The following is a 15,994-nucleotide window of genomic DNA, read 5'->3' on the forward strand; positions in this document are numbered from 1 at the left end:
GAATACAAAGAGTTTAACAAGTAAACATGATTTGATTGTTTTTTAGTTTTGTTTGCGCACTTTTTTTTTTCATTTTGAAAATATACAATGACTGTTTTCATTCTGTAAGAACTCTTAGTTCAGCGTTTTTACTCACTTGCCCGAAAGGTTTGCACAGTAATGCGTGTTTAGCTAAAGGGGAGAAAGTAGCATAAGGTGCACATTGTAATTTATTCCGCTTTTTCTCAGCGGTTTGGCATGTCATTACCTTTATTAACCTCATTTACTGAGGTCCACTGTCTTTTTCCATTAGTGTCCTTCATTTATCTGCTATGTGTCACCTGGACCGCAGTGTCTATGGCGTTGCTGTCTAAGAGGGTCTGCATAGCTTGTCACTATTTATAAGATGACAGTAGATTGAAAAAAAAAAACCCAAATTCTTTCTAAATTACTGAATACATTTTAGCTAAAATAACTCCTACTTAGAACATTAGAAATAACACATTGTAAATGTGAAGAAAAATGAAATAAAAAATCCAATCATCTTTAAATTAGAAACGTGCCTGAGGTTTGAGGAGACAAATCTTTCATATTTTTCCAAATTTAGCTGTCCCCAATTTCAAGTCATGGATTTTAATCACTTTTATTATATCTAATCTAGTGATGAGAATAGATTTTTTTAAAATGACTAATTAATTGCAAATCTGATTGTAATTGCATCTTGTGAATTTGTGAATGATACACTGAATCTTCACATTATTGCACAGAGATCCTAAACAATTACAATTATTAAGGTGATATAGGTAAATGAATTTGTAATAGGGATGAACCATTTTGGCAAATATTTAAATTGCTGTTTTTTTTTCCTCAAAATTGCGATTGCGATTTAATTTGCAATTATGTTTTTAATGGCCTCTTGTCATGTAATTTTTCAAAGAACACAAGCAATAAATCAAACCGTTTCATAATAAGCAATTTTAGATTTATTCAAACTTTAAATAGATATAAAATATACATTTTAAAGCACAGATTACAACAATAAAGCAAACAAATTTGTGGCTTTACCTCTTCAACATATCTAACTTCACGTTCCATGAAACATGTAAACATGTGGACTGCACTTATTAAACACTCTCTGAACTTAACAGGACAGTACAAGACAGGACAAGAAAAAAAAAGAAAAGAAAATCACAGCCTTTGCGATTAGAAAATTGCGTTTTATATCGCGATAACATCGCAAATGCAATTAATCGTTCAGCCCTAATTAGTAAACACTGAAAAATGTAGGATGTTGGAACCATGCAGACTTATTTTTTTTATATAAAATAACCCAGTTGTGTAGTGATCACAGCAGACATTATCATAGACAGTATTCAGCATTACATGGAAAAAAGGTTTGCGTTCATGGTTCAGGGTTTTCGTATAAACATTGTGGTCCCTTTAAGGACCGGTATGATGTGTCAAGCTGCTGCTGTTGTGCTTTTTAGCACAGGCACCAAAAGTTGTGGTAGCTCTATTCTGTGAATTAACAAGACACACGCGTGTTCAGTGTGAGAAAGTGGTTGCCTCCATCGATAACAGACTATTTTAATAAAGTACACAAAAAAATGTAACTTATAGATTTAGGAAATTCAAAACTCAATCTGAGAGAGCTGCAAAATAAATGTGAACCTTGAACATAATCTGTTCAGACATAAACTATTGTTCTTTTATATTCAGGTGCTGAGGCACAGCAGTCTGTCCCAGTTACTGAAGGAAGGATCAGCTGTCTTTTTCTAAACTACTACTACCGGTATTAATAATAATTAGAGCATTGTACTGATATTCCCGTTATTATTCACAGTCTGAAAGTGTTGCACATAGGCTTCTGCATAGTGACGCTGTAGATTTACTGACAGTAAAGCAAATGGCTCCAGACTCGATCCGCAGACCTGTGATTCACACTTGTTAGCGCCACATAAGGAGCACTTTGGTCTTCTTTGTGCTGACGCCCCCGAAGCCGCTCCGCCTACCTCTATCAGTCCTGGATCCTCCTCCAAATTAACAGGCTGAAAGTTTAACTAGCACCCATTAAGCGATAGCCTTTGTAACTTCAGTGTAACTTTGTCTGGACATTAATCCACCACACTTTAACGACAGTAAGACCTCTGCTGGTGCCCTTCAGTATTTCATCAAACCCCTAGACCGGTAGAACACCATGACTGTGTAGCGTTGTACTTTTGAACATATAAAAACAATCTTTGACAAAAATGTAATGCATCTTCGTAAATTAATTTTGCCTCATTACCCCATGAATCTAGTGCTGTGTAGTTTCAGGCCAATGTTAGTTTAGCCTCAAGCTAATGCTAGCTTAGCTCCAGGCGAACAGTCACTTAGCTTAAGGCTAACTTTAGGCTAACATTTACTTAGCAACAAGGTAATAATAGTCTAAGTTCATCGATTATCTTGGCTTTTGGTTAAAGCTAACTTATAGCCTTTCAAAGTTTTTCCAAATAACTGCTGACACATTTAAAATAGTGTCATCTTTCATGTGAAATTGGTCTCATTTCTTTAGTTTTGAATTAGCTAAAACAGATCATTTTAATTTTTAGTGCTGAAATTTTGAATGAGGGACCATGTGCTTTCACAGCAATTTCACCATCCTCTGCAACTTGAGTCTTTTTAGATTCACATGATATAGCAATAAAATGCAGTTGGAAAACTAGCTCACAAATGTTCCTTTAGTAAGGGCTTAGTTCACATTCATAGCAGCAAAACCTGGACTCAGTCACAGTATTGACTTGTTGCATTTTACTCCAGTCTGAAACAATGCAGGTGGACCAGTCAGGAAGAAAACACAGGCAAAGATGAACTTAATGAGGTTATCTCACCGGGGTCTGTGGGTCTCAGTATTAAAACAGCTACCTGTCTCTGTTATTTGGTGCAAAGCTGCAGAGTGAAGATGTAACTCTTAATGAATATTTGCTGGCACAGAGCGCTGAATGTGTTTCAGTAAAAGTGGAAATGTTGTTTGGCCTTTTATGCACAATGGCAAGTTGGCAGCCAATCACTTACCATCACTTTTAATGTGTAATTCAGTCACATGGAAATACTTTAATAACCTCTCATTTCAGTAAGTGAGGAACTTACTTATTTTTTTATTTTAAAAAATCTTTTGAATGTTGGATAACAAGCGTATTACCATGTGACTGCCTATTGATAGGAGTGACATTACATTGGGATAGATTTAGCTACGTATTTCATTTATTTACTAATGAGATGAATTAGTGGTGTTTTAAGCAGAACTTAAACCTTCTCCGACACAAGAGAGAAACTGATTGATTGTTTTCACAATTCTACACACACTACACTCAACAACCCAGCTCATTATTCATGTTAAGGCCCCGATTCTCCATACAGTAAATAAATACAGGGTCAGCACTTTTAATTATGGGTTACACGAGGTAAGATAGACTCATTTGTGGCTGCCTTTTCTGCACCACATCTAGTTTAGAGTTTTGAATCACTTGATTTGTCTACTTGAATCAGTTCAGGTACCTTTCAAGTGAATTAAAAGTGTTGAACACAAAATGTATACATTTAAAAAAAAAAAAAAAAAATCAATGGAACCTTCTGGCACACTAAGAGTTGATGATGGTTTTCAGTCTTTCCAAGATGCAGCATATAATCGACTCTGCTGCATCTTTTTGTGGCTTCTACAGTGGGACGCCTCCTGTCCAAAGAACCTTTAGCTCCTTATAGAGGACGGATGCGATCAATGCTTTAATCCCTTTATCAGGAGAGTGATGTCTGTTAGTCTGATCTACAAGACTCCAATTAATGATGTGTGTGAGGGAGGGGTTGGGGCGTTAGACTGATGAGCGATGAGAGGTGAAAAATAGTTGAGGAACGGAGGATAAAAGATAAACGATTGAGGGAGGAGATGATTGGAGAGGTGAGGAAGAAAAGATAGTGTTGGAGAGAAAACAGGAAGAAGGGAAGGGAAAGAAGGAGAAGATAAATGAGGACAGGTGGAGAGCAGAGTGATTTGCACATGACTCTCAACTCTGTGGAGGGGAATGAGAGAATAGCTTTTTCCATCGTTTTACCCGCAAGCCTCTCATTAACTATTTATTAGCAACTCTGCACATCCTATCTATCTATCTATATATCTATCTATCTATCTATCTATCTATCTATCCTCAACATCTTTCTTTCTGTCAGTCAAACATTGTCTCTCTGAATGTTTTACACCCACTTCTCTTCTCTTTCTGTCTTTCAAAAAAATGCTTGACTATGACTGTACATCCTGCAGGAGACAAACCTCTGTTTTTGTCTTTGATTGCACAGTCTAGTACCTTTGTGTCATAATAATAACACAAAACAAATTGATTAAAAAAAAAAAAAAGATAGTGATCATAATCATATAGGATGTGTTGTGATGCTATGATAGAGTTGACGGCGCTGTATAGAGAGAAATGTACATCAACAAAGATGAGAGACAAGGTCGTGTGTGTGTGTGTGTGTGTGTGTGTGTGTGTGTGTGTGTGTGTGTGTGTGTGTGTGTGTGTGTGTGTGTGTGTGTGTGTGTGTGTGTGTGTGTGTGTGTGTGTGTGCGCGTGCGCGTGCGTGTGCGTGTGCGTGTGCGTGTGTGTGTGTGTGTGTGTGTGTGTGTGTGAAGCAAGACAGGGGAGGAAAGGAATGATTTATTGATTATACTCTACTCTTGCAACCACACACACACACCAGAATAATTTTCTTCAATGTATATGTGGATGTGACAGTCAATCACACGTTGACTGAGTATAACACTGGTTGGCCACACACGCATGCATAGTCACTCATCCCTGCAGGGGAAGCCCCGAGGCTGGATGTTGTTGCTGTGCAGAGGTTAGCTATAGGTGATCTGCATGAAGGCCTGTTGTCATTCACCAACAAACTGCTTTCTCTCTCTCTCTCACACACACACACACTCCCTCTCTCCTACTCTTTTTCAATCTGATTTGTCCGTCTCTTACTGCTTCCCATCCTCTCTTTCTCAATCTATCTTCTGCTTCCACCCTGGTTTCCATGGTGACAGCTGTGCGCTGCAGAAATCACACCGATCGCAGAACGAGATAGAAGAATCTTTTCTCTCTTTTGTACAAGCATGAACACACACCTTACACAAGCGCCGGCTGCTTTCTCTTTCACTCATCTTCATACTATTTATGAATGTACTCCCTGTGTCACGAGTCTATCAGCTGACCTGCTACACGCACACATTCAGCACATGTGTGTGCAGGCGTGCTGCCGGCGCTGCCTTGCCGGGGTGTCATATCTGTCTGAAAACACACCTAATTGGTTTGGCTTGCGTATCGCTCTCTGTTATTGGATCATGCTTAGGCAGAAATTAGATCCATTTTGTTGATGCTTGTATTGCTGGAGAGCGAGGGAGAGCGGTGGGTGGGTTGTTAGGTGAGGAGGAGGCGGTGGTGGGGAGCGTCAGCTGACCTTGAAAGAAGGACCTCTTGATGGACGGCTGATGGGAGCGCTGGTCACGTGTGATTGGATTGTGAAGCAAGCTGGTCACCGACTATTGGCCAGATGCTGCAGTCCATGTGTGGCAACCCTCACCCCCCTCACCCCTCTCTGCACTCTCACTGAGGATTTCTCCCATCACTCAGTGATACAGAAGGCTTGGATCAGCAACTTGGAGTGTGTACACACACACATCCATCAGTGCAGACAATAAAGTGTACACGCTCAAATCAGTCCAACACGCACACACAATGTGGAAAATGTGTGTCAGTGCAGCTGCAGAATTAGACATGTTAAGGCTTGCTTTGTGCCCGCACTGTGTGGGATGTGTGAATCTACTTTGTGCGCGTGTATCTGGGACAGTCGCTTTCTCTTCTCATACATAACCCAGAGTGAATGTAAAGGCTTTGCTTGTTTGACGTTTGCACCTATAAATCGAACCCTTAAATCAGGGTTCCTCAACCTTGGGGTGGCAAGTCACTGGGAAGGGGTCGCCAGATGACTTAAGAAAACTAAGCGTATTTTTTATTTTTCTGTAATTACACCAAAATTGTCATATTTTAACCTACTTTTATAACTTTTTCTTCCCATATTTTTGCTACCTTACCCCTATTTCTGCTATTTTCTCCGTCAATTTCCGCTGCTTTTTCTGAGCTTTTTTTTTTTACATTTTCAAGACATTTTCGGCACTTGTATATAAACCCTTTCCACAACTTTTCCCATCTAATGTTGCATATGTCGACACATTATTGTCACTTTTAACTTCTTTTTCATCATATTTCATGCTTATTTTTGCCAATTTAACCACATTCAAGATTTTTCATGCCCATTATTTGCCAGTTTAAACTAATTCTTCCTACTTTTTTTCTGCCACTTTTAAGCAAATATTGACACTTTGAAACCTTTTTACCACTTTTTCTGTTTTTTGGCCATTCTAATTTGCAATTTTTAACCAATTTCTGTGGTTTTTAAAATCCCTTTTCACCACCTTTTCCACCATTTTTGGTCACTTTCAACCCATTTTTTTCTGATTAAAACAAGGATTTACATCTTTAAGATGGCAACTTCCTGGATAACAGTGGATATTATCCAGATAAATAAATGTGGTTATTACAGATTCATAGAACAATGGACCATCATTTTGCTGACTTCATGGATGGGCCCCAAAAAGATCTCCCCTTTATTCCCCCTTGTTAGGAAATGGAGCTGTTACAAAGAAACGTTTTTGAAAAGATTTGTAAATCATTTGCTGTTGACCAGATGACTTCTTGGCCCTTTTGAATGTGTTGAATTTCCCTTACTGAATAAAAACTCACACATTGACGACTTACATTAACATAAAGGTTAGCAACAACATATCAACTGCAAGAATGTTTTTCATCCCAGACTTTCTGTAAGGGGGTTCTCCAGGTTCTTCCATTGTCATGCATAATAGTAGATCAGTTTGGTTGTTTACTGTAAGCAGATACTTCTGTTTACTATGCTTAAGTATGAACTCTTCCACTCAACAAGCATGTTTCATTTTAACTAACTAACCTCGCTAATGTCTGCCGTGCTCAAAAATGAACTGAGCTGAGAAAGTAGAAAACCCACACAAGCACAGGGTGAAACTGCACACTCATGCAGTAAACATGAACCTCGGACTTTCTTGTAGACTTGCTAACTACTACAGAAACTGCACTGTTGAAGGTTTTTAATGATATCTCCCTGGAAACGGATTCAGGGAACACAGTGATCCTTTTGCTTTTAGATCTCACTGCTGCTTTTGATACGGTGAACTATTGTATTCACCTCTCCCGACTAGAGCATTGGGTTGAGAATAATGGGGCAGCTATTAACTGAATTTATTCATATTTGCGTGACAGAACTTTTAATGTAAAAATTGACTGTTTTACATCTGCTTCTGCGCATCTGTCTTGTGGTTTTTCTCAAGGGCCTATTCTTGGTCCCCTTCTTTTTGCCCTGTACCTACTACCTCTGGGGTCAATAATGAGGAAATATGGCATCTCGTTTCATTGTTATGCTGATGATTGTCAGATTTACATGCCCTTGATACCCAATGATTCCTGCTTTGTTCTGCGGCATTTTAACTGTTTAAATGAGGTTAAGGCATGGATGTCTTAATTTTTTGTTTTAATGAATCCAAAGCTGTTCTCTTTGGTCCCAACAACTCCAAAGTCTTGTTTAGTCTGTACACTATGAACAAATATTTCAAGAAGTCTGTGACCAATCTCTGAGTTTTGCCGACCAGGCTATGGAATGAGCTACCTTTAAATATAAGAGAGGACTCTTCTGTTCTATTTTTAAATCTCTTTTAAAAACACATTTATTTACTGTGGCTTTGAACACCGTGTGAGTCAATGTCATTTTTAACAGATATTGTCTTTGAATGTTCAATGTTGTATTTCTTGTATATATTTTGTTTTATTGTACAGCACTTTGGTCAAACCTTGTTTGTGTTTAAATGTGCTTTATAAATAAATTGGATTTGGATACACCAACGTGCTGCCCCAACCTTAGACTTGAGTAATGAAATGCTCAAAAGTCAGGTTTGATTTTTTTTTTTTTTTTTTGGCTGGAATATGTATAATTTCATGCTCATAATTAATGCGTTTCTGATCAACGATGCAGTAAAATGGAAAACTGGGCATCGAGATAGGTTTAGCAGTAGATTGAATTTGCTACGTCTATGATCATCTCTGCTATTGACTCATTCCAGTCTAGCTCAACAGCATCTGGTTTTGGGACATCAAGCAGCAGTAGACTAGTCCATCTCTGTGTCTCACAGCTTCTAAAACCAATGCTATTTGTAATTAAACCATAGGAGACTAATAAGAATGCTTGGCATGAACGCATTTATCATGACTTCTAATAGGATCGCTTCAGCTATCACCTCTAAATGGAGTTGAAAAAATATATACTCTCGGGAGTCGTACAAGGACTTTGTTGATGAGCTGATAAACTCAGAAAATGTTCAAAGACTGTAGCTCATTTTATTGGAGCCTGGTTTAATTTATAGGCGTTATGAAGGAATCCAAGGTAAGGATGAGGAGCATGAATTGCAGAGAGAATATGTAGGAAGTTAATCTGACATTGTCATTTGCATGGATATAGAATAGATACAGTATGATGCGTATAAAGCATACATTTTTGTACAAAACCTCTGTGTTTCCTGTGCAGAGGAACTCATTAATACCCAGGTTCACTTCTCAAAGCTGCTCGCATTGGTTTACCTGGTTCTCAAACTTTTATGGTTCAAATAACCCCTTTTCTTTTATTTCTTAATTTAAGTGCCCTCTTTTGTTTGACTGGAACGTTTTGCTCAGAATTTTATGAAAAAACAACTATAGAGCATAATGACAAAGTGAGTGATAACACAGATTATAAAAATACCTTTGTAAATAAGTGGAAAGAAACAGTATGTAGTGCCTCCTGAATACGTTTTATTTCTTTAGTTTTTATAATTTCCGGTCATCTTCCACCTGGTGTGGGACCAACACTGACTCTTGTATTTTTAGTTCATGTTATAATCAAGGCGAGGCAAATTTAAAAAAATGTTGCATATCGCATTTCATACATAAAGCATTTCGATGTGCTTTACATGATTGAAAAGTGCAAGAGAAAACATTTAATAGTTTTAATATCTATAAGAACATAAAAGGTGCAGTCCGCGACTTTCAGATCCCTCTCTCCCCCTTCCCTCCCCGCTGCTCTCTTGCCCTGCCTCCAAACTTTCCAAAGTCCCTCCCTCAGAGGAGCTAACAAGCTAACGTTCGCCAGACAGCAACATCACAGTAATATAACATGCTCTGTTAAAAGCACATTACTGCAGCGCTTCTCTCTCTCAATGTACACACACCTCAGCAGCAGCAGCAACAACACGTGTCACTTACAGCAGCCCACACGGAGGCTGCTGCGCACACATGAACAACACATGCACCGCAGAGTTCTAGTGTAACAATTACAACTCAAACATAATGTAGATCAAGCAGCAGTAATTACGTTTCAAGCAGAAAAGTCACCAATTCCATCTTCTACTCCTCCAGACCATACACTGTAAAAAGACGGCACTCTAGCTCCTCCAGGAAAGGGGCGGGGCCTGTGACAATAGCTGTCAGACAGTCCATCAAACACAATCCTGTCTCTGATTGGTTATTTTTGCTCGGTTGCGGTGCTTTCTTGCAATCTGCAGGAGCAGCAGGGGGCGCTCAATGAGACTGTTTTTTTCACATAAACTACTAGTTTCATGTAAAGCTGTCCTTACATAGTGACAGCTTTAGGAAATATGACAAAAAGTCACTTTTATGAGAGTTGCAGGCTGCACCTTTAAAATCAGCAGTAAAAATGTTTAAAATCAGCAGTTAAAACAAGGGTTGTGTGTGTGGTGTGATTCTTTTGACTTTATCTGCATTGTCACCCTGTTCTGTAGTTTGTATTCAGCATCCTGTTTTTGCTCACATCAGTGACCTCACGCCCTAAATTTTTTTTTACTCGACTTCCAGCTGAGTTTTATTAGTTTTTTCTTACTTCTTTTCGTCACCAGTCAACAAAGTGACGTGAATGTGACTATAGCATATACAGGAGAAGCCTACATATTATATAGGGCCTCTGATGGAAAACACTTAACTCACGCTCTCTTTATTTAAAATCAGGCACCAAATCCTACACACAAATGCCTCACGTGCATATTTTGGAACAATCTCACACATTTACACACTACTTTTTTTACTAGAAAACATATGATTAAATGTCTAGAAAGTTTGACAAATGGACAAAATGCGTCCAGTTCCAACGATAATTCTGTTCAAAATCTCTCGTGACGTGTTACAAATCGAGCAGTTTGAAGTGTGTTTTTAATGTGTTGTGACAAACAAACCATTCAGATTATTATGACTGAAAAGGCTCTGGTACAAGGACAGTTTTAGCTGAGTGTGTATTAACTGAACTGGTGATCATTTTACCTGGTGACACATCACGATAGAAACATCTACAAACACACGGCCTTTTTTAACCATCTCAGGCATATTCATGCATGGTATTATCCCCATTAAACAGATCCAGCGGTTTGGCTAATGTCCCTCTAGCGACGTAAACGTGCATGATTTCAGCGTAGCATTAATTCTGATTTTGTAAATAATTCTGAAGCACAGAAAATGTAAAATGAATAATAATGGTTGACTCTATTAACCCTTTTTTGTTTGGTAGGATTTCGGGAAGTTTAACAGCCAGTAAAGTCATATAAACTGGGAAATAAGATGAAAAGGAAAGGAAACAGTATAATGTGACACTGTCATGAAGAAATGGGTAAACTAGAGCTGGGCAATATATCGAGATTTAGGATATATTAAGTTTTCTATTTTGGCAATATCGTAAATGACAATATTGCCTGTATCAGCATATATACATGTACAGCTTATTTTGTATTGAATTACTCGTTTTAGCAGTTACTGCTTTTGCTGCTTCTTAGAACAGCATGAAAAGCAGAGTTGGATGTATTTATTACTGAGTGCGTCCTAGCCAAGACCTTCCCCTAAACAAGCCACACTACAGAACTCACTCACACATGCTGTCCCTTAGAGGAGAAAAAGCCAAAAATAGCACATATTGTGCAGCTGTTGGTTAATAAATGTGCCTCTGTGGCATTTTTCATCAGCAAATTTACCTCAAAATGTCAAATTGACTCAAATCAGACTTTTTTTTGATTAAAAAAAATTGAGATTTATATAGAATAGCGCCAGTTTGAGAAAAAATATCGAGATATTAGTTTTCGTTCATATTGCCCAGCCCTAGGGCAAAACCTGAAACAGGATTTGGGACATTTTTAAATGGAAAATTTGAGGCCTTTGCACTGTTCTTGTAAATGTGACTAAACCAAGTAATTATTTACTGTAACACAGTCCACAGATAATCTGCTCATCCTTTTCTGCTCCTTACAGTGATTTTAGAAAAGGTATTCTGTAGACCTCATTTTTATTTGAACACTTCCAGCCCACGCATATTTGAAATTGAACTTTGTGTTGACGAGAGGGCACAGCTGTACCATATAGCGGTGTTCATTCCTTGAGCTGCCAGAGTACTGCAATGCATGGGAGAACTAAAGTGCATTTAAGGCAAGGCACAAGCTCCTCCAGGCTTTATGCATGTGTTTAGTAGGAGGGCTGCTCGGTCTGTTTGGTGACATTGCCTGGTAATTTATGCTGGTTTTTCTCTAATGTATTTACAATTTACAGACTGTGTAGCAGTTTGCTTTTGAAAAGAGCCACACAAAAACACAGATTATTACTCTCTGAGGTATTTTGTCATTGTTAGGCTAGATGTCAAATGTATGCGGCTCGAGTCGCTCTAATCTTTCCCCTCCCACAATGAAATCCCATCTTTTCTCCACATATGCTTTATTGTTATTAGATTACAGCTACCATGGTTTCCTCATGGTCTCAGGCAAAATATCATAATCCACATTCAGGATGAAACAGAGCAAGCAGGTTGCTCAGTGTCCTACAGAAAACAATTTGTCATGGCTAGATAATCCATAGCAAAGTGCTGAGGTCTGACTTAAAGTGTTTTACTACAACAATAGGATTCTGGGGAATAATTGTCGTATTGAATTTAAGTATAACACAGTGTGTCTCTGAGTGAGTTTTGAGGGGAAATGTTTTGAGGTTAAACCCAGAAAGTTTTGGTTGGAGACGGTGCTATATTTAGTACAAGTTCTGCCCTTTTTTTTTTTAAGTAAGGTCACATTTAGTAAAACACTAAGCATATACTTATTCTTTACTACTGAATCTATAACAAAGCAAAATGCCCAGTCATAAGCACTGCAGCAGAAAAGGAACATTTTTAAGATGCATTTAATAAAAATGTTGACATTTTGTGCAGACTGCAGTTCAGCATAACAACTAAAAAGTGTTTCACCATGTTTGCTGTGAAGTCTGGGCTCCACTACCTGACCTATGTCCATAGGTCTGAGAGACCTGACTAACATCTTACTGATAGATTCTGGACCCATTCACAGATTTATACACCTGCTGCAGAACTTTAACGTCTATTCCCTTTGCTTTTGCTGATGCTGATACATTCTGTTGATGATCTAGTATGTAAAGAGCCAACAATATCTAAGCAATAAGTGACAGATATCAGTCCCTGCTGAATTTTCTTTTATATTTAATAGACATGTCCCGATACAACTTTTTAATTTCCGATATGATACCGATATTGCAGCCTTGCGTATAAGCCGATGCCTATATTGATCAGGTATCAGCATGAATCATACACACTTTTATTACTTTATTTTTTCTTTAATAAAATAATAACAATTACTTATTTTATAGTGTGGAATATTAGAAAAGGCTTGATCAAGTGATGTTACTCAGAGAACGATAGTCAGCAACAATAGGTATGAGAAAAACTGACCCATTTATTATTAACCAATTGGTTACATTAATTTTAACCTTCAACATAATATTTACAGTATTCTACAATTTAATAAAATAAAAAAAAGAATTATATAAATAATAGAAATAAAAAATCGGAAATTTGAATATTTGAATCAGATATCCGATATTCGTTTTCAGTCTGATATTGGACCAATATCCTATATCGATATTGGCTCGGGACACCCCAAATATTTAATTTGATTTGTGACTAATTTTTTAAATTCAATTTAGGGAAATTATGAGAAATAATTTCAGTAAAATTGAGTCATTTGAACAATTTAAGATTTAAAATGATTGCAGTGATGTGATAAAAAGCATGGGGGAATTGTGATCCTCCAAATATTGTTGAATTTCATTGAATGAGTGTATTTAGAAGTGCTGAGATATCTACAACTGAATTATTTGGTAATTGACACTATAATTCATGTTTTTTCTGTCTTTTTTTTACTTTCTACTGTGGGCTGAAGTGGATGTTCCAAAGGGCCAGATTTGGCCCTCGGGACTTGAGTTTGACAAATGTGATCTAGAAAGTACAATGGATGAATGTTTAAATGCATTAAAGCTAATGAAGTTTATTGTACGTTTCTCAAATGGGCCATGCACATGATACACATGTGCACAATAATGTGTGTTTTGTGTCATTTAGAATTTGTCTCTCAATTTTCAAGCCATTAATGTTAACTCACACTTCTCCACTTGGACACACACACACACACACACACACACACACAAAATTGGTGAATTAATTGAACGCTGTAGTTCATTTCAATAATGCATCCTTTGATTTTCTCTTTCTCGCCCCGCCCCCTCACTGTTTCTCTCTGACTGCTTCTTTGCTGCCCCACCCGGCCTGGGTCCAGCCTCAGCTCCAAAGCTGCAGCCGATGCGAGGGCAGTCCTTGTTAAAAGGGGACAAGCTATACTTGAAGTGCGAGGCATCGGGGAATCCCAGTCCTTCTTTTCGCTGGTACAAAGATGGACAGGAACTACAGAAAGGCAGAGACCTTAAAATCAAAACCAACAAGTGAGTGAATTACTTCCTCCTAAAGCTGGCACACAACAGTCGCAACTACAACTGCAATTTACAATTCTCTCACCTCAATATAAACCATCTTCAGAAAAAGGGTGGGTCATTTTCCAAGGAAACTGATTGGTTAGTAGTCATTTTGTTCATCTAATGCTGAACTTTAATCACTTAAGGCCCAAAAGACCAAATAAGGGTCAATGAAGGATTTTCACCACATGATATTTCTTTAACTGGGCATCATCAGACAAAGTTTACATGAATATTATGATGGAAATAAAACAAAAGAAATACTGCAAAACACTGAAAACACTTTTAAAGATGTTTTCGAAACAGTTGTGGCCAAACATGCACCGCACCACATGATATTGACACTTTAAATAACAGAATAATTTACATATAAGTAAGGTTTCTGTTGAAAATTCAAAGTGAGTGCAAATATACTAAGGTACTACATATATGATATATTTTTATGCATTTAAACATTTTTTTAAATGAAAGAAATAGTCAGAAAATGTATGCATCACGACACATTGATTCATAAAGCACAGCAAAGAGGATCTTCATACAATAATAACACATTAGCAGTGCAGTTTGTCTGTCTGTTAATCGCTTATAATTTTTTTAATTATACTTTTTTTGACATGTTTTATTTTACTCAATAATATTATAATAGAGACTAGTACTGCAACAACTTTTCTCATCTAAGGTTTTGAGTTTATTCTTAAAAAGGCCCTCCTTATTTGGTACAACGTTTACTGGATGTCTGAAGATCTAAAAACAAACACTCAGGTTCATCTTAAATGTATCCACTTCCTCTAAAGTAAACCTTTATTTAAACCATTTGATAAACCTAACTTTAATATTTTCTGTTTTTATTTATTTACCTTTTTTTATTGCTCAGTTTTTTTTTCTACACATTCTTATTGAATTTTGACTTATTAACTTGCTTCTAAAGCACATTGATTACCTTCTTGGTTGCTGTAAAGGAAAAAGGCAAATCAATGTTGATTAATAGTGGATTGTCCGAGGCGTACAAAGATAAAGCCGACTCTTAACAGTTATTAGTACAGATTCCTCGGCTTTGATCGACCTTGTCGAGACAAATATTGCTGATAATAGCTAAAGCCAAGTAATTTTTTTAGTTCACGCTACTGTGCCCCAATATTAAATAATTACAGTGTAATGATGTAGGGGTCCTCAAGTGCGTCCATCCTGCATGTTTTGGAGATCTACCTGCTCCAACACGCCTGAAGCTAATAAAAATAAAAAATAAAAAAGTGCAGGATTGGGGCTCTCCAGTTTTTAGTGAGACTGCCAATGGTTCTGACAGTATTGGAGATTTATTTTTGAGATGTCTAAATGTAAATATGTCTAAATTACTAGGCCACAGCACAGATTTCAGGTTGAATTTTATTCCACCAGCTTTTATTTTGTTACTCTTATTTTGTAAGCTAAGTGTTGCTCTCTGGCCACTTCCTGGATTTTATTGCAGTGAATTTAAATTATAGGCTGTTTTCAAAATCACATACTAACGTACTACTCATACTAAGTCTGACGTCAAAATGAGTATGTAGTGCGTTCTAGGGATGTAATGATTCACTCAACTCCCGATACGATTCAATTCACGATACTGGGTTCACGATACGATTCTCTCACGATTTATTTTACAAAATGAGACTGTAGACAAATGATGACTGAAAAATATTCCTTTATTTTTTTTGGGAAAAAAACCTATAAAAAACTGTACTGTTTTCCTTTTATTTTTCATTGTCAAATAATAATCCCTTGATAAACTATTCAAAACAATGCAATTTAACTAAAAATAAATCTTGAATGAAATAAATAAAGGAATAATACGAATGAAGAAGCCTATTAATTTAAATTCTGGTTCTATAGTAAACAATGCAAAACTACATAATAGTTCTTTTTCTTTTTAAAAGTGTAACTGAAAATTTATTTTGTGCCTTAACAATTGGATTTTAAAAAAAAACAGTAATTGCCCTGTATTTGCATCAGACATTTGTTTGGACCAGCAGAGGGCACTGTTAACCCAGTGG

At 37.2% G+C, this 15,994-nt stretch overlaps 1 protein-coding gene across 2 annotated transcripts in view; it reads left to right on the forward strand.

Annotated features, from left to right (window-relative positions):
* nrg2b (neuregulin 2b) overlaps positions 1-15,994 on the forward strand; it is a 71,732-nt gene that overhangs the window by 22,537 nt on the left and 33,201 nt on the right. For both annotated transcript variants that reach the window (XM_028459976.1, XM_028459977.1), the window contains exon 3: positions 13,772-13,934. In XM_028459976.1, the coding sequence (XP_028315777.1) occupies positions 13,772-13,934 (163 nt within the window). The remainder of the gene's footprint in view (positions 1-13,771; positions 13,935-15,994) is intronic.

Source organism: Gouania willdenowi, chromosome 10 (genome assembly GCF_900634775.1).
Source record: "Gouania willdenowi chromosome 10, fGouWil2.1, whole genome shotgun sequence".
NCBI classification, from domain to species: Eukaryota; Metazoa; Chordata; class Actinopteri; order Blenniiformes; family Gobiesocidae; genus Gouania; species Gouania willdenowi.